Source organism: Fusarium flagelliforme (assembly GCF_020744385.1).
Source record: "Fusarium flagelliforme strain FIESC 12 MPI-CAGE-AA-0113 chromosome Unknown B0J16scaffold_2, whole genome shotgun sequence".
NCBI lineage: Eukaryota > Fungi > Ascomycota > Sordariomycetes > Hypocreales > Nectriaceae > Fusarium > Fusarium flagelliforme.
In genome coordinates this window covers 2,217,557-2,233,722 of record NW_025763504.1, presented here as the reverse complement: position 1 = coordinate 2,233,722, position 16,166 = coordinate 2,217,557, and the positions used below count along the sequence as shown (strand labels likewise).

Sequence of the window (16,166 nt, the reverse complement as noted above, 5' to 3'; positions counted from 1 at the left end):
TGCACTGCCACTGTCCAGGATCGCTTACACGGCTACGGGCCGGGATAGCTTCTTGGCATTTTTCAGGTACTCAAATCTAGGATCCATCGCAGCAAGGACGCGTATTTAAATGTCCTTTTCGGTAATTAAAAGACACTATAAATGTAAAAATAGCTTCAGTTCATGATCCAAAACGAGATGGACCTTGTTTCACACATTGAATATTCTGTCAAAGACCACAAGAGTGAAGCTCATGATCAATATCATGGCGAGTTGTAGAAGTACAATCACGATTGACTTAATTCATCAATGTTCCCCATCAACGCCCTAGCGGCGCCCTAAAAAGCCATAAAGTTACAGGAGGGTCGAACAATCAGCAAAGACCCTGTTTTACGATCCAATTGGCGATCATTGCAACGTTTTTTTGTCCCCTCTTCGCAAGTTCAAGCTAAAATCAGGTCCCTGAAGTAGGTGCCCGTCCACATGCTTCCCCCAGGCTGGCTGAATTGATTCATTCCTTGCCCCCATAACTTAACTTAACTCAAGCCAGCTACGTCTGCTCTTGGACCCCTCAAAACTCTTTTCTCGGCCGCAGCAGTGCAACCCCCTTTCGGCTACCTCTTCTCTCTCTCTTCCTTGGTATTGGAGTTCCATTCTTCTTCCTCTATTCTTCATCCTTTTATCTTAACTATACTGCGTTGATCGCATCCAACTTCTATTCTTCCCTGCGCTTCTCCCAGTTCGCAATTTACCACACCTCTCGCCGGTTTCGCATCGCATTCGCATCCCCACGTGCACACGATACATACATCATGGCGAACTCAACTGTCAGGTACGAACATAACCTTCAACGGCTCCCCAAAGCTAAAGCTTCCTCGAGCGCATCTAACTCTGTTCCCCTAATTAGCCAGATCCTTCCTCTCATCATTGTCTTCGCCCTCCTCGGCGTGGGCGGCTGGGTAGGCTATCAAGTCTACATCAGCGTCGCCAAGATGTCCGACGTCGCCTCCGAGCGCATGGGCAAGAAGAACGTGGTTTTCACAAAGGACGGAGTCAAGGTTGGCGTCAAGCAGGTCAAGACCGAGAATTATGTCGATGCGACACAGAGCTGGTTCGTTAAGGCATGGAATCTGGGCACAGCTCAAGATGGTAGCCAGACGTAAGTACAAGTCGAAGACGATGCTATGTATTTATTCTCGCAGACATGTCTAACAATTTGCGCAGCAAGAAACGAAAGTAGAAATCGGCCGTCCCTCTATCGCGAAACTTGTACAGTGGGTTAAAATATTATTGCTGGGGGTAAAAAGGAGCACGCACGAATCGTCAGGACGTTACGAAAGCTGGATTCATTGCTGAGGTTGTCTTTGAGCGCCATACATGTTACGCCAGATATTCAATTACAACTTTCATTTCCACTATATGATGCCTCCCGGTTGTGAACCACTGGTCGAGACAGTAATGACAACAACTTATGCACGCAGAATGGTTAACAGACAGTCATATGGATGTGTGTGTGTTTCTGTAAAAGGAGATGGGAAGCAAACAATCATATTCCACAATTCATTCATGATGAAGACTACGATGCTCGCGAACAAGTTTTGAAGATCACAGAGGGATCTACATGTTTTTGTTTCAGACATCACATCTCGGCTGGCACTATTGAGCTCGGGTCAAACAGATTTATGGTTATTTTGAACGCCAGGTATCCAGTACCGGGCATGTCTAATGCCTAGGTAGCTATATGTAGCTTCGCCTCATATCCAAAACCATTATCTTTACAAATAGCCCCCAAGGATCGTTCCTTATCTATCATGACGTACCACAATACGCAACCGTAAATGTCCCATTAGATCGGAATTTCTGGTCCATCGCTCTCAGTGCTAAAGCTGCAGCAGACCTTGAGCTACCCTCTCATCATTGTTCAAGGTCCCGCAGGCCTTATTCAGCAACTCATGTTTCTGATGATGGGCCTGCTCCTTCTTCATAGCGTCATGTTGCTGGATGGGGTTCATATTAAATCCTGCCATTGCGGGCGCTGTTTTGGACGACAACAACTTCTCGAAATTGTATGCTCCAGGATATGGGCTGGCCATTAGCCCGTCTCGGCGGATGAGCATTGATGGCACACGAAGGTTAAGCTGTGGAGTAGTGTCAGTTAAACCTGAACATGACACGGGAAAAAGCAATAATTGTGGAGACCAAAGAAAGCCAAGCAAGCAGGGCTTGCGAGGAGGGGGGAACAGGAAGATAACAGCGGAATAACAATGATACTTACTTGATAAAGGACATTAGCATATCTAACACCGAGGTGGTTGCCGATGAATCGAAGTCGGCCTTTGACCCATGCTCTCTGCGCATCAGTTGTGTAGTCCTGGCCCTGAATACAGGTCAGGGGCCAAGTCAGGAAATATCCTGGTAGACCCTTAAGCGCATCTTCCTCTCCACAACCGAACGCGGATAGATTAGCCCTCTCAAGGAGGTCCCTGCGCTTGCTAAACCATCCTAGTTGATATGGAACTGAGGCAATAATATCTGTGATGGTGTCGACGCACGTCCTGGCGGCAGTTGCGTACTCGGGGGTTGTGCGGTAATCGACCGGGGCGCAAACCCAGGCAGCGCAGCGAACGATGAGAGAAGCCAAGATGATACGAGAGCAACGCATCAAATTCCACACGCTGACAACCCAGAGATCTTGATACGCATCAATTCGACCGGGGAACACCTCGGCCAGGCCATAGTTGCCGTTAGGCACGTTATCTTCCCAAGCCACTGCCTTGTAGTGGAAGTACTCGGGCAATGAATTCGCCCAAGCCACATGCTGCTGGTCAAGCGTTTGGCATCGACGAATGATATCCAGTAATATCTCTATGTTCTCAGGACCTCGACTCAAAGTCGCCATCAGGCGGTTAGACTCAGCCCTGAGCTCTGCTGTGCGGATGTTGAGTCGTTGGCACTCGGCTCCATAGTGATTCTTGACGCTGTCGGTAATCCACCATTCCACTCCCATGGCCGGGGGTGTGCCTGTTGTTAATGTGTGAATAATCTGTACTCGTGTTAGAAAGTGACTTCTGACAGCTGAAAATTTGAGAGAGCAAAAATACCATCTGTGTCCGTGTAGCCACAAAAAGAGCCAGACCCTGTTTCGTTTGTATTTGCTTCTTGTCTCTGGACTTGACCAGATGAATGGCTCCTTCGATGTGTGAGCCCCAAGCAAGCATACCCAGTTGCTTTGCAGTAATATTTTCAAATAGTCCAAGGAGGAGTACAGCGGCCAAGGTAGAGTCTTCCTTGGATAGAACCGGGTCTTTGAGAGCCCCGAATGTCGCAGAAAGTGCTTTAGTGTAGTGTCCCAAAGCCTTGTTCTCAAAATTGCATCCGGGGCCAACGCGATTTCCGAGGGAAGCCATGGCACAAGCCTCGAAAGCCAGCTTAAAATGGGGAGCCGGTTTTGTCTGTTCGGCCTTAAGGAGAGGAACGACGAATTCCATCCATCCACGCGTGTGATCATGGGCAGGAATGAGAACGAAATTTGAGAGAAAGTGACAAGTAGCCTGTTGCTCTACCGGAAGCTGAAGTGTTGACAAAATAGACTGATCGGGAGTTGGTTTGTGGATGGCAACGGCCTTGGAAGCTGCATCCAAGCCGAGTTTGCCTTGTTTCTGAGCTGACGCTTTCTTGCTGGCTTTGCGAGCTCTCCTTTCAGTAGCCTGTGTCTCATTACGGAAGACGAGGTCGAACTCGTCCTTGTATCCAGGACATTGCCTCCTGGATTTGGCACATTGGTTACAGGTGGGCTTCGTCTCATCGCACTAGAACAGTGAGCAGTTGCGTCAAAGGGCCCTGGCATTAAAGTGAGGCCTAGTAAGAGAAGTTCACCAACGTACCTTGATTCTTCGGGCTCTGCACATCTGGCAGCCCCGTGATGGTTTACCGCAGTAGACCATGTTGATGGGCAGTTATGAGTGTTGAGGGTCAGGTCCAACAATAAGGGTCCGCTCGACGTGCCAAGGTTCCAATAGAACAGATGACAGAGCTGAGATGGAGACGGAGGAGGATTATTGTTCAAGGGCTGACTGTCCAACGGTCGCGTGGGAGGACAAAGTAGGCGAGAACCACGGGATAGGGCGTACGAAGACGCGAGGTTGCATACAGATATGAGAGAAAGCGAAAGGCCGTGAGTGGGCACTTATCGTATCGGATCCCAGACGGAGGGTCCGATTTCGTAAGTGAGAGAGGATTGCTGTCGATGAAGCTATTCTCTCACTGTGATCATAATCCAGTGAATTCGAGTGAGTTAATGAGTTTGGTTGAACCAGAATCAATCTGGAAGTGTCGTTGTTGGAGATGAAGTATTGGTTTAATGGAATTAACGACTTGCGAGTGGCAAAGACTTTGAGCTGCCGGTGGTTCTGGTTTCCATATGTCGGTTCCTCTCCAGCTATGATATACTAGGGTAAGACACGGGGATAATGATAGAATTGGATAAGATGGTGGAGAGGAGAGGAAGAAGCAACGGGAAAGGGCAGGGAAGAAGAAGGCAAAAGGGTGTCCGAGCGAGCAGGCAAGCAAGCAAGCGAGACGTCGTATCCGAGACGAGCGAGCGGGCGAGGATATGGATTGTTTGCTTTAGCCTTACACAGCGCAGCAAAGCACAGCACAGCGGGGGGCTAATAAGCTAAGGAACGGTACAGTAACTGTATCTGTACAGTAGGTTAAGAGGAAAAGACGGCAATGCAACAGCCCAGGTTGGCGGTGGAACCTGAAAGAGAAGATGGAGGGGAGGACAAGGGGGTCAATGTGATGACAGGCGATGAGACAATGCGGGTTTGCAAGAGTCCGGTGATGTGATAAATGATAGCTAATGGTGTCCAGGCGGAAAAATTGCTTTTTCAACGTCGACGTTGGAAGAGATAAACCATGACAAGACAAAGAGGATCCAGAAGATGCAGGAGAATGGATCGGAAGGGAAAGGGACTAGGAACGGTAAAGAAGAGACCCGCTGCAACTGTCAGTTAGTTGAGTTAGTGGGCTGTCGATTCTTGGATCAACTAAATCTAGCGAGGGAATGCCTAGTCTAGTCCACTGAAGACAACCTTGAGTCTAGAGGAATGAGTGAAGAGAGTTGAGTCGTGGAGTTTTGGTTCACGGGAAGCGGGAAATCATCCCCTGATTTGCACTTGCTTAGAGTCTAGGGGCAGACGACCAATTGGGAAGTAGCGGGTCAGTGAACCTGCATCCACTAGACTGAACTGAAGTCAAATGGCAAGAGCGGATTGGGTTGAACTCCGCTGGATGAACGGGTTTAGAGGGAAGGAACTGCACGGGAGAAGCTTGCCCGAAGAGCTTGACCCTGCCCAGCTGGAGACCTTGGGCGAGCTGCCGCAGCCTGAAGAGTGAAGAGGCTGGAAGGCTACAGGGCTTCATTGGATGATAGATGGCTAAGCGGGGGGCTTGCAGGGAATTGGCAGATGGAATGGGTCCCTGTAAGTGAGTGCTGGAACCATGGAAGACTTAGTACGGGTTAAGCTTGGCGGGCAGGCAAAAGATCACGTCAAATCAGAGCTGGACCTGATCTTGAACGAACCTCGGCATCTTTGTTTGACTTGGGTGCCGTAGAGTAGCATTGTCAAATTGACTCGCGGCCTGTCACAACTTAATTGTAAAGTGTGTGTATGTGCGCGCGCGGCGATAGGTTGCTTTTGCTTAAATCTGACAGCTATAGGCATAGACCTGTCAGTTTGGAACGCCGAGGTTCATGATCGAGAATTAATTAATATATTTAACACAGCCGAGGAGAGAGGCAAAGTCACTGCACTGATCACCTAGAAATCAGTGCATGCGGACTAGATCAACCGGCGATAATCATTCAACGGCCGATGATTCAAATGTGAGGCCACTCAGTGACTGCATGATAAGATTACAGTACACGCCTATAATGTGACATGAGCGATTAGTTAGAAGGCTAGGCCAGTAAATTACTGAACTAAATAGAAGACTTGACTGTATTGGTACAGGCAGGTTTTATGTCTGGCAGCTGAGTTGCATATACTGCTATTTGCTGATATACGATGATCCTAGACTAATCGTTGTGCAACGATAATCATCAGGGGCCGGGGGTCTTATACGAAGCCGTCAATCATTCTCGCCTCTTTCCCTTGCGGGCAAAGGATAAGCTGGAACTGGAAGATCTTGTTAGTCCCTGGAAAATCAAGATCGAGATAGATTGATTGCATTGACAGTCTGGCTTGAGGGGTTGCCTCGCCTCATTACGTATGCACATAAGCAAAACAGAGAAACAAAAGTAAATCCAGGGCATGATGCATCATTGATAGGGCTGTCAGTGTCTATTGTGAAGAGTTGAACAGAGCAAATCCACCACAGAATGGCCCGTGATGAGAGTCCGTTTAGTGCCACAAATCGCATCATTGGGATGATTACCGCATCCGGTAACTGCGGCTAATTCTGACTCTGACCATGTGGATGCCATGTCTCGGTCGACGCCTCCTTGCCGTTGATGGTTTCACCTAAATAAGTCCATTGACTCACCAATCCTCATCCTCATCACCATCACCATCACCATCTGCATCTGCATCTGCATCTGCATCTGCATAGGTTCCATCATTGTCTAGACTTTTCTTGAAATATCCAACGGAGATTATCTTCAACCGCCTCATACTGCCACGGTGACAAAATACATTCCTAGAAGTGGCTATCAGTCTACAGGCCCAAGTACTCTGCAGTCTCAGACATGTTCGGGCGTTTGCATTTACTCAACTCGGCTCTCTCATTGGTACTTCCACGCTGACGTTGATTGGCGTTTCAGCCCTAAAGCCTCTAAATACGTACTGGTACTGTTTAGTATAGCGTCTTGTTTGTACGCCGAAAGCGTAAATAGGATTTGCCGATGCATCTTGAACTAAAGCGTACTGATTGAGTGTCTTTGTAAGTCAAATGTCGAAAGCTACTCAAGACTCACAATGAGTTAATGCACGTGTACCTCCATCTGCTATATCGCAACTATACTTGTACCTCCAGTGGCAATAGAGGATCACCTCTATCACAACCTAACCCCTCATCATGGTCAACTGCAGGGCGTGGATCTTGGTATCTGGTCAATCAAAGGGCGCGGGTTCAGTATAAATAATCGTTAAAAAGATGAAAGAGACCACTAGATCACAAAGCTCCTACATAAAATAGAAATAGAAGCTATCATCACCATCATGTCCAATCTCTCAGACTTTAGCCTCCTGTCATTCGATGTCTATGGCACCCTCATCGACTGGGAAACAGGCGTCCTCAACGCCCTCAAACCTCTGATAGGAAACCGCAAAGATGACTTCAACAGAGATCAGCTCTTAAAGGTCTACGCGGAGGCCGAAGCTGCCCAGCAAGAAGCCACTCCTGACATGAAATACTCTGAACTTCTCGCTACCATCCACCCTAAAGTCGCGGAGAAACTTCACCTTCCAGAACCAACTGCAGAGCAGAACCAAGCATTTGGCGATTCCATTGGCTCGTGGCCTGCATTCCCTGACACTGTTGATGCTCTTCATCGTCTTGGAAAGCATTATAAGCTTGTTGTTCTATCCAATGTAGATCATGAGTCTTTCTCAGGGAGCCACGCAGGACCTCTACAGAATGTCCCATTCGACCTGGTCATCACAGCACAAGATGTGGGCAGCTACAAGCCCAACTTGCAGAACTTTCAGTACCTCCTACGGGAAGTCAATGAAAAGTTTGGCATTCCCAAAGAGAAGATTCTTCAGACTGCTCAGAGCCAATTTCACGACCACCAGCCTGCTAAGATCCTGGATATAAAATCGTGCTGGATTGAGAGGCCTGGTGCTCTGATGGGGAATCGTGATTATCCCATCTACGACTGGAGGTTTCCTACACTTGGAAATATGGCCGACGCTCTGGAAAAGGAGATTGTTGATAAGAAATAATTCCTGTAATAGCATAGACGTAAACTGAATCTTAAATTGTTTGATCAACAGCCAAGGCGTTGCATGGGAAACATATTCAAAGTATCTAACACATCGTTTGGTTTCATCATGTATTTCAAACGTATCATGTATTTCAAACGTATCATGTATTTCAAACGTAACATGTTTTCTACGCTTTGACACGTCAGGAATACTTGTTTACGGTCGATCTAATAAAACATATGTTGTAACCTGTAGTTAATGAGTGCCCAAAGAGATTCGATTTTAGGTGGTGCTCTCGTGCTTTGACTGATGTGAAGCAGCCCATTTTCGAAACTGATTGTATCCATCCTCATCCAGATCTCGAAATATATTCCTTTTCTCATGGTTCGTCCTGTCAAACGCGGTTTCCAACCTTTCCATAGTATATTTCTCTCCATTTGTTGTAGAAACTCCTGATATGTCCCGTATTATCTCTATCCCTTTCTCGCAAAAGTCTCTGAGTTTGTCATTACTGTCAGAGCCGCATCTCGTTATTAGAGTGAGAACAGAAGTATAACAGGAACCAAACTCTGTATATGATAATTCTGAAAGACAGTTGTGCCTGCGAAGCATCTGGCACAGGTCGATGATGGCAACAGCACTATCGATGCTGGCACTGGCGATCTCCTTCCTTAGCTTCGCCCACTCTGCATTCGAAGTGAAATTCTTATCGATATTCGGCCCATGCACCATCAATTCTCTCCCTAAAAGGACATGCAATAGGTAGTAATTCAAAGCGAGGTGTACGTTATGTAGGAACAGGGGTTTGCCAGGAGTCATGTCACGGCAGAATGTCTGTTCGGCGAGACTTTCCCAGTAACTGTGTATACGCTCTCTGAGGAGTAAGATGTTCCGGATAGCTTGAGCTTTCCTCATCTTGTGACCACTTTTCAGAGTCAAGCTTTCGACAGTCAGATTTCAAGTTTCAAAGGGGATTTGATCTAACTCACGTTGCATCTCGAACATCCTCCATAAAGATCGTGAGCTTCAGCATAGCCATACTATTTTGAAAAGTGTTGATTCGTTCTTTAGGCTGCAGATCTTCCATATCAACTGGCGTGTCGACATCGATATCTGCTCGAGAGATAGAAATAGGTCGTCCGTGTAAGATACAGATCCGCCTTTGAATATTAGCTTGTTTCGTATGAAAATGAGACCGCGAACAAACCGTTCGAGAGCGTACACGGTCCACCAAACCCTTTTCTGCACCTCATACTCTCTAGGCGAGACACTCTGAGTGTTCCTATGGTGTAGCTTCAGTTGTGTTGCCAGCCTGATAGCGAGTCCAAAATAAGTTAGAGATAGTCCGGCAGGATCCGTGGGGAGCGTATATAAGCCAAATAGGAGAAAGGCCTGGACACTTTCGATACAATTGGCCGACAAGATATCAGGAATTAATCTCCTCGCATTTTCATAGAGTGTCAAAGCAGCAGTGTCATCCATGGTTTTGCAAATATCATGAGCATCCCTCATGAGTTCCCTACACGAACTATGTGCTGAAGATTGATAATGTTTCGAGAACTGGATTCCAAGAGCAAACATCATCAAGGCAACAGACATCCAAGGTTTGTCTTCGTCCCCTACTTGACGATTGTAAGAGTAAAACTGGGCAAGTCGTTGTCGTAGTATCTCTTCGTCGACGTAGAAGTAGTTTGCCTGTGCGAACTCGAAGAACACTCTTATGAGGACAAGGGCTGAGGGAGCTGCCGGGAACAGTGAAACCGCTTCAATAATTGCAGTTTCCTGGCGGATGGCATAGAGAAAGTTTCCTGTTTCGCCGACTGCCGTGTCCGTACTAGAGACCTATGGTGCTGTGAGACTCGCCTAAGGATAAGCAGTCAAATAGAGCATTCTTGCTAACCTTGGACTCAGAATCGTTCAACTCGCTCTCCGGCTTCCCCGATAAAAGGAAAAGTAGATCTTCATTGGAGAGATCCGAGTTAGCTTCCGTCTTGTTAGCTTATGTGAATCTCGTTCACAGTGCAAGGTCACCTACCAGTTAATGTTGTATCCGTACTTTTATTGCTGTCATCGTCCTCGTTCTCGCCTCCTTTCAGCAGAACTTCTTCATTTGAGGAAATGTCCGCAATGACCGTCTCAAGGTCCCGTAGGCTGAACTGTTCGAGTCCCGTATAGCGCTTGACGATATACTCCAGCGCCTTGATGCGTTCTACCTGTAAGAAACCAGAGACATCATCACTCGGGGACCCTTCATCTTGTGTTGAAATATGTGGTTGAGAAACTGGTCTCCTCTGGAAGCGCTTGTTGAACTGATAAGATAGCTTGAGCCTCCTGCATCTGTCGCAAGAGGTGTTCCTCGCGTATTCCTGCTTAAGGCGGCGGCACTCATTGCACCTAATAAGAGTAAATAATGGGTACTTCATCTAATATAGTGAAAGAGTAAGGTAACGTACCTCTTTATTGTGCTCCTTCGCATTCTGGGTGAATAGCGAGATCTCGACTGCTGCTCTATTTCCATATTCGCCAACGTCGGCATCTTCCAATATCGATACTACTTTCAACGACATCAAGTCGCATCACCATCATCTGGAAAACAAAGGATGCGAGAGTGAGAGCAGTTTTATGCTTAAAACCTGAGACCCTCAATGCGCCGGTTTCTCCAGTTCAACAACGGCCCGGCGCCGGAGCATGAACCGGTCCAAAGACAGGCCTCAAAACAGGCACAGTCTCAATCGAGAAAATATGCAATTATATCAAGGAATAGTTGTGCTTCTCCCTATTACTTTTGCCACGTTACGGTCACCTCATAACGAAGTCTAGGATGCTGGTGATAAGCTGCCACCGCCGGTAACATAAGCCGCGCACCAGAATCTGACCAATGCAAGTCCTTCGGGTGTCTTCCCCGGTAATACCAAACCATTACTTTAGGTGGCGGCCTCATATAAGTTGGACTGCACTCATTTAATCAAGGGGAACAGGTTCCGGTTAATCAAGCGCCGGGCCGGCTCTGAAACCACGGAGGACAAAGACACTCACCGGTCTACAGACTCTACCCTTAAAACAACGGTCTAGGAGCAGGACTTGTGATAATGAGCTGATTCTTAGCGACTGTGGCTGTAAGTCAATGCGCATGACATAATCTTCTAGCCGGCCTCAATAAACGTGATATGGATGTGGTGTGATAACAACGTCAGTATGCATATGAAAAGCACAAGTAAAATCGTATCAATTGACTTCCTGTCCTGATTTGTGCTTGCTCTAGTACTCCTAGTGAACCGGCCCAGTCCCCCAGTTCAGCCCTGTCTATTGTCCAAGCCGCATATCTTAATTACAACTACCTAGCGACCCTGCAAGCGGCCAGCCTCAGCTAGTGATGTCCAGCTACTGTTTTTTGTTGGTAAGATCTATCAACTTCTACCCGTCCTCTTTACTGGCGTGATATCGTCAATGAGCAACCCTTCTTTTTGCAAGCATATGCGGTGTCTATCCCTCAAATAGATTCGAGACTCCATCTAGCCCGTCTGGTGTCGTCTGACGAGCAACGTTCATACCTGCTCGTGTCGAGTTTTGTTCTGCTTGCGGAGCACTCATAAACCCTTGTGCCATCTTACTTCGGTTACTTCTCTTGCCTCTAGATTCCCCAAATCCACTGCTCTTGGGAAGTTTACCCATCTCGGACACGCTCACAGCCTTGAGATCCTTGAGAAGATCCAGCACAAGAGCGCGCTGTTGACGAGTATGCGCACCAGGCTTGGGCATGTATGTAGACAGTCGTTCAAGATCTGACATGCTGACATTAGGCAATGAGAGTAACACATCCCTGGGACTCGATGTGATGGGGCTGTAGTAGACAACAATAGCGGCGATCAGTGCAGCCAAATCCTTTTGAAGTTCCACAAAATAGGGCTCATGGAACGACGTGATGCAACCCTTCAGCACATCAAGCGAGATATATTCCCGAATAGCTGACGAGATCGAGGAAGGGATGGGGAACTTGTCCGATGCAAGATGTGCTTCCATTGGGCTTTGGACCACTGACTCGGGTAACTTGCCATCCACAAGATGAAACTCAGGGACCAGTGACACGAACAATCGCAGAATCATACTACAACATCGAGTATCTCGCATGCGAATTCCGTGAGTGCAGAAAACAAGCAGTGGCTCTACAATCTCTTGGTGGATGAGACAGAACCGACGAAGACTTGGATAGTTCTTGGCTTGGTCGGAATCGGAAGTGCCATCTTCCTTCTCAATCGGTCCATCTATGGAATTGTTAGCATCAGTCTGGGTAAACTAGAGGCATCGTATCTTACTGGGTTTTGTTGGATCAAGGAAGTCAGCCACCATCAATACTGCTGTATACGTAACCTGTCGCAGGATACTCTCGGCCTTCATCTCCTCCTTGAGACCAGCCTCTCCGTCTGCAGCCACTTGCTGTTGGCGTTCCATCTTTTCCCATTCACCATTGATCTTGGCATCCATCTGTTGGAAACACGAAGCCAGCAGTTGTGGGAGGAAATGCTCTCGGCAATCAACGGGACAGTCATCAACCAAGTATCGAACCAAGTTCAGCAAGTTGCTTTGCTGGTGCGTGGACAGCCAAACTGAGTCTGCAAAGAGGGCTTTAGAGAGAGGTGCAGAGAGTCCCTCGAATCCATAAAACTGTCGTTCCAGACGACTCATGCAGTAAATAATAGCATAAGCGGTTTCACGAACAAATCGAACAGACCCACGAATAGTCGAGGCAAGGCCTTCCATCGTGTTCTTCTTGTCCATGACACGTGCGTAGAAGTCATCCTTGCTGCCTTCGGAAATTCCAGCTTGCCAAAATCGATCACTGAGGATCCTGTTGACTGTGGACCGCATTTCACTAGGCAAACCGGTCCAGTTATCAGGGTTGTGGCATGCATGTGCGAAGCTTAAGAACTCAAGCAGATCAGCTAGGATGTTGGAGAAACCGTCTTCCCAGAGCGCATATGAGGCCTTGAATGCGTCCGAGGATTTGTCAAGTCTCTCAACTGAAAAGGCTAGAAAGCTCTTGGTTGATCGGAGAGGAAGAAGTTTGAGTCGTTCTTCGAGCTCGCTTTGAAGAGCAAGCCCCTCGGCATCAAGTTCGCGGGAACCCCAGTCATGGACTTCATGGGCTCGGTGGTTGGCCATATAGGCTTGAGCCTTGTCCAGCCCCAAAAGCTCGCAGAAGCTGCCGTATGACTTGAGAGAGTTTCGAACATTCTCATCCTGCCATTGCGCCTTCACGGGGTCAATGAACTCGCGTAGCTTGTGGATCTTGGCCTGGGCATCAACGCCGGTCGCTCGGTGTCTGTCACTCGGTTAGTGTGTTGCTGGGCTGTGCATGTTACGGGACTTACATGATGATAAAGAGGAAACTTCGGTAGGCAATGGAACGCTTCTCGTCGAGTGATCCGGATGACATCATTTCGTTCACCTTATTCTCGATTTGGTCATAGACACCCTTAAGAATTGTTAGCATGTACCTCGTATATACCACCCGAATAACATACCAAGAGATGGTCTGGCATCTCTGAAGCCAGTCGCTGAAGTTCGACCATGCTTTCACCCTGCAGGTCCTTGATAGCATCGTTGAACGCACGGTACTCAGGTTGAAGCGCCGGCCATGTCAGCAGGATGTGCTCCAGGACCTTGAGCATGAATGTAGCGTTCTTGTTGAGAGCGGTAGTGGAAAAGTAAACAAGGAGCTGCAAAGTTCGTTTCCTGATCATTGGGTCTTCGAAGGTCATGTCGAGTATCTTGTTACACCACGTCTCCAAATTCGCTTCGATTTCTGGGCCCTGCTGCTCGTGTTCCTGGGGCCGATGCTTGCGCCATTTGGTATAACCCTTGAGCGTGGCTTCGATTACAGTGAACTGCGCATCCACTCGCAAGACCGGCATGGAATGTTTGAAGTAGTTTTGCTTGTCTAAAGGAGGCTGGCCGTCGTAGAGATGCTGTAACAGTTCTTCCGTGCGGTTGAGAATGTGTGAAATTGCGTCAACCAGCTTTAATTGGACAACAGCCTCGATGATCTGGGAGCTGTATCGACGGTAGTTGCCCAAGAAAGCGTGTCGTTCGGGAATTGTGTCTGTGTCTTCCAACAGGTATAGGAAAGTGGGATCCTGGGTATCTTCAGGCAGGTTCTCATATCGGACCAGCCTTGAACTGCAAGTCTCCAGAAGGGGCGGGATAAAGGGGGAGACATGGTTTCCGGGGCCAATTAGGCGGTTGCTGAGTAGTCGCGTCCAGGTGACAAGAACTGGGATAGATATCATCAAGCTCTGGTGTTGCACGATCTGTACCAAAAGTCCCAGGAACTCGTCTTTGGCTGCTTCGGCAGGCAACTTGGCGTACTTCCTGTCAAAATAATCTCCGAGGCATGAGAGCATCTGTCGACACTGGTTAGCTGGGTCTCACCAACGCTCTTTTCTACATACCTCCGATAGTTTCTTAAGTGTTTGATACTTGTCCTCGTCAATGTCCTCGGGGTCCACAGCAGACCATTCAAAGAGTCGTTTACATAGGTCAATTGATTCCCGAGTGTACATGGGCGCCACCAGCTCCCGGAACTCCTCATCGTTGAAGTTAGTTCTGCAGTAAAGAGCGTGGAGAGCTTCCAGCGCAGCCTATAGTATGGTTAGGACTTGATCGTTCATATAACACCAGGAGTATGTTACCTTCTGAATGGTGACATGTGACGAGGCGAGACCTGCGCACATGACTTCGACGCAGCGCGCATGGGATACTGCCTTTGGAATCGCCCAGGGCATAAGAGACAGCAGCACAGATAGGCCCTTGTGAATGCATAGCTTGACCTCTTCGTTATCACTGGGCGCCGAGTTTAGACAGTGGCCAAGAAATTGAGACAGTCGACTCAGCCAGCCATCATCAAGATACCGCACACGTGGACCGGATTGTCGATTGGGAAATGCATCGACCAGCACTTCGGTAGGAGTAAAGATCTCAACACAGGCCTTGCTAAGGACACCTTCTCGCATGGCTACCACTGAGTCGTCTCCAGTGAATACCTCATCAGAGAGGTTCTCAAGCACAAACATGACAAGTTCCTTGTGAACAGCCGAATCAGGAATATCCCACAACTGATACAGCATATAGTCCATATCCATCCATTCAGCGCCCCAGCATCTCTTGGCGACCTCAACCCAGAGTTGAGCTACCTTGTTCCGTATGTAAGCCGGATCCTCTTTTGCGACGGCCTGGCCAAGAGTCAAGACCCATTGACGCACAGCTTCTGTCTGGTCTTCGCTGTACGTAGGCCACTTGTATCGGATCGCATGTTCGAGCAAAGAGAGGGCGTAGTGTCGGACGACGGGGGCTTGCGACTTGTCGGAGGCCAGACTGTAGCCTTGCATCGGAGCTTCGCTGTAGTCCTTGACCTCCTCGAGGAAAACCTGGGCTTGCCTACGATCATCGTTGGTCGAGAATGGGCTATGGATAACCTCGAGCGCCTGGTGTATCCTGGAAAGAACCTCCGAGTCACCGCCAGACCCTGGCGACATCAAACTACCGTTGGAAACCATGATGTTATGCCTCGATGGCAAGTGGTACGCGAGCAATAGGCGATTGCGAAGATGGATTCACGGTGGAGCAAAAGTGAAGCGCGGGAGCCAAACAGTTTGGTTTATGCAAGACCTTCTCTAAAACTTGAAAGGACTCGGTCACGGAGTGAAGATACGGGCCAAAGCCATGGAAGAAGAGACAAGGAGCGTTGTTTGTTTCGTCGTTTGCGGTTTTCTGCTGCGTTCACGAACGGTTCGATCGAGGTCTCGTTTGCGACGGGAGCGAAAGATGAAGCAAATGGCGATTGGCGGCCAACACGAACCGGAAGTGACTGGGGTGCAAGAAGATAAGAGAAGCAATGCCAAAGTAGAGTAAGAGTTAAAGCAAGTCGAAACCAAAAGCGTGTTCTGTGAAGAGCAAAGGCGGTGAGGAGAGAAAGAGAAACCCAATTCGAATAATGAGAAGAGATTGGTTACAAGTATCAAGTTCGGGTTTGAGATGGGATGTGGTGAGAGGGAAGTCACCTCAAGTATGGAGCCAAGCTAGAGTAAAGTGTTGGGCTAAAATTGAAATGGATCTGGAAGCTCTCAGGCTGAGGACAGAGCCGAAAGAGCCTAGAAGGGGGCCACTGACCAGTGAAGAGGGAGACCAAGTGAGCTGGAGAACGGGCCTATCTGGACCCTATTGGTGGCGGGGCAGCCCCATGTGAAACAATTCACCTTGCAG

At 48.2% G+C, this 16,166-nt stretch overlaps 5 protein-coding genes across 5 annotated transcripts; 2 read left to right on the top strand and 3 right to left on the bottom strand.

Moving 5' to 3' along the window:
* Positions 1-791: 791 nt before the first annotated feature.
* Positions 792-1,219, top strand: B0J16DRAFT_380351 (uncharacterized protein; the record flags this gene model as incomplete). The annotated part of the gene is made up of 2 exons (XM_046131066.1): positions 792-1,138; positions 1,204-1,219. The coding sequence occupies 2 exons, from the start codon at positions 792-794 to the stop codon at positions 1,217-1,219; spliced, it is 363 nt and encodes a 120-aa protein (XP_045986370.1).
* A 566-nt stretch (positions 1,220-1,785) lies between these two features.
* On the bottom strand, positions 1,786-4,185 carry B0J16DRAFT_60639 (uncharacterized protein). The gene is made up of 4 exons (XM_046134153.1): positions 3,864-4,185; positions 3,081-3,788; positions 2,255-3,022; positions 1,786-2,117 (listed from the first exon to the last, which is right to left on the bottom strand). Exons 1-4 carry the CDS (start codon positions 3,921-3,923, stop codon positions 1,860-1,862), a joined length of 1,794 nt encoding a protein of 597 aa, XP_045986369.1. The 5' UTR covers positions 3,924-4,185; the 3' UTR covers positions 1,786-1,859.
* A 2,963-nt stretch (positions 4,186-7,148) lies between these two features.
* Positions 7,149-8,029, top strand: B0J16DRAFT_333132 (HAD-like domain-containing protein). The gene has a single exon (XM_046126785.1). It carries the CDS (start codon positions 7,200-7,202, stop codon positions 7,923-7,925), a length of 726 nt encoding a protein of 241 aa, XP_045986368.1. The 5' UTR covers positions 7,149-7,199; the 3' UTR covers positions 7,926-8,029.
* Positions 8,030-8,189: 160 nt separating this feature from the next.
* On the bottom strand, positions 8,190-10,383 carry B0J16DRAFT_380348 (fungal-specific transcription factor domain-containing protein; the record flags this gene model as incomplete). Its single annotated transcript, XM_046131065.1, has 6 exons — positions 8,190-8,847; positions 8,897-9,067; positions 9,115-9,749; positions 9,808-9,890; positions 9,943-10,301; positions 10,361-10,383. 6 exons carry the CDS (start codon positions 10,381-10,383, stop codon positions 8,190-8,192), a joined length of 1,929 nt encoding a protein of 642 aa, XP_045986367.1.
* Positions 10,384-11,115: 732 nt separating this feature from the next.
* B0J16DRAFT_60538 (armadillo-type protein) lies at positions 11,116-15,678 on the bottom strand. Its single transcript, XM_046134150.1, has 6 exons — positions 14,597-15,678; positions 14,357-14,545; positions 13,430-14,308; positions 13,277-13,380; positions 12,221-13,227; positions 11,116-12,169 (listed from the first exon to the last, which is right to left on the bottom strand). Exons 1-6 carry the CDS (start codon positions 15,458-15,460, stop codon positions 11,391-11,393), a joined length of 3,822 nt encoding a protein of 1,273 aa, XP_045986366.1. The 5' UTR covers positions 15,461-15,678; the 3' UTR covers positions 11,116-11,390.
* Between the last annotated feature and the right edge of the window lie 488 nt (positions 15,679-16,166).

What these genes read in the sequence shown, in the direction of transcription:
- B0J16DRAFT_60639 (XM_046134153.1), bottom strand. Translation starts at nt 3,923, where the DNA reads ATGGTCTACTGCGGTAAACCATCACGGGGCTGCCAGATGTGCAGAGCC. An exon ending in GCAGAGCCCGAAGAATCAAG is followed by an intron (nt 3,789 to 3,863) that starts GTACGTTGGTGA and finishes TCACTGTTCTAG; the next exon opens with TGCGATGAGACGAAGCCCAC. An exon ending in TGGCTACACGGACACAGATG is followed by an intron (nt 3,023 to 3,080) that starts GTATTTTTGCTC and finishes ACACGAGTACAG; the next exon opens with ATTATTCACACATTAACAAC.
- B0J16DRAFT_333132 (XM_046126785.1), top strand. Translation starts at nt 7,200, where the DNA reads ATGTCCAATCTCTCAGACTTTAGCCTCCTGTCATTCGATGTCTATGGC.
- B0J16DRAFT_60538 (XM_046134150.1), bottom strand. Translation starts at nt 15,460, where the DNA reads ATGGTTTCCAACGGTAGTTTGATGTCGCCAGGGTCTGGCGGTGACTCG. An exon ending in AGTTTCCTCTTTATCATCAT is followed by an intron (nt 13,228 to 13,276) that starts GTAAGTCCCGTA and finishes ACCGAGTGACAG; the next exon opens with ACACCGAGCGACCGGCGTTG. An exon ending in CCTTGATCCAACAAAACCCA is followed by an intron (nt 12,170 to 12,220) that starts GTAAGATACGAT and finishes ACAATTCCATAG; the next exon opens with ATGGACCGATTGAGAAGGAA.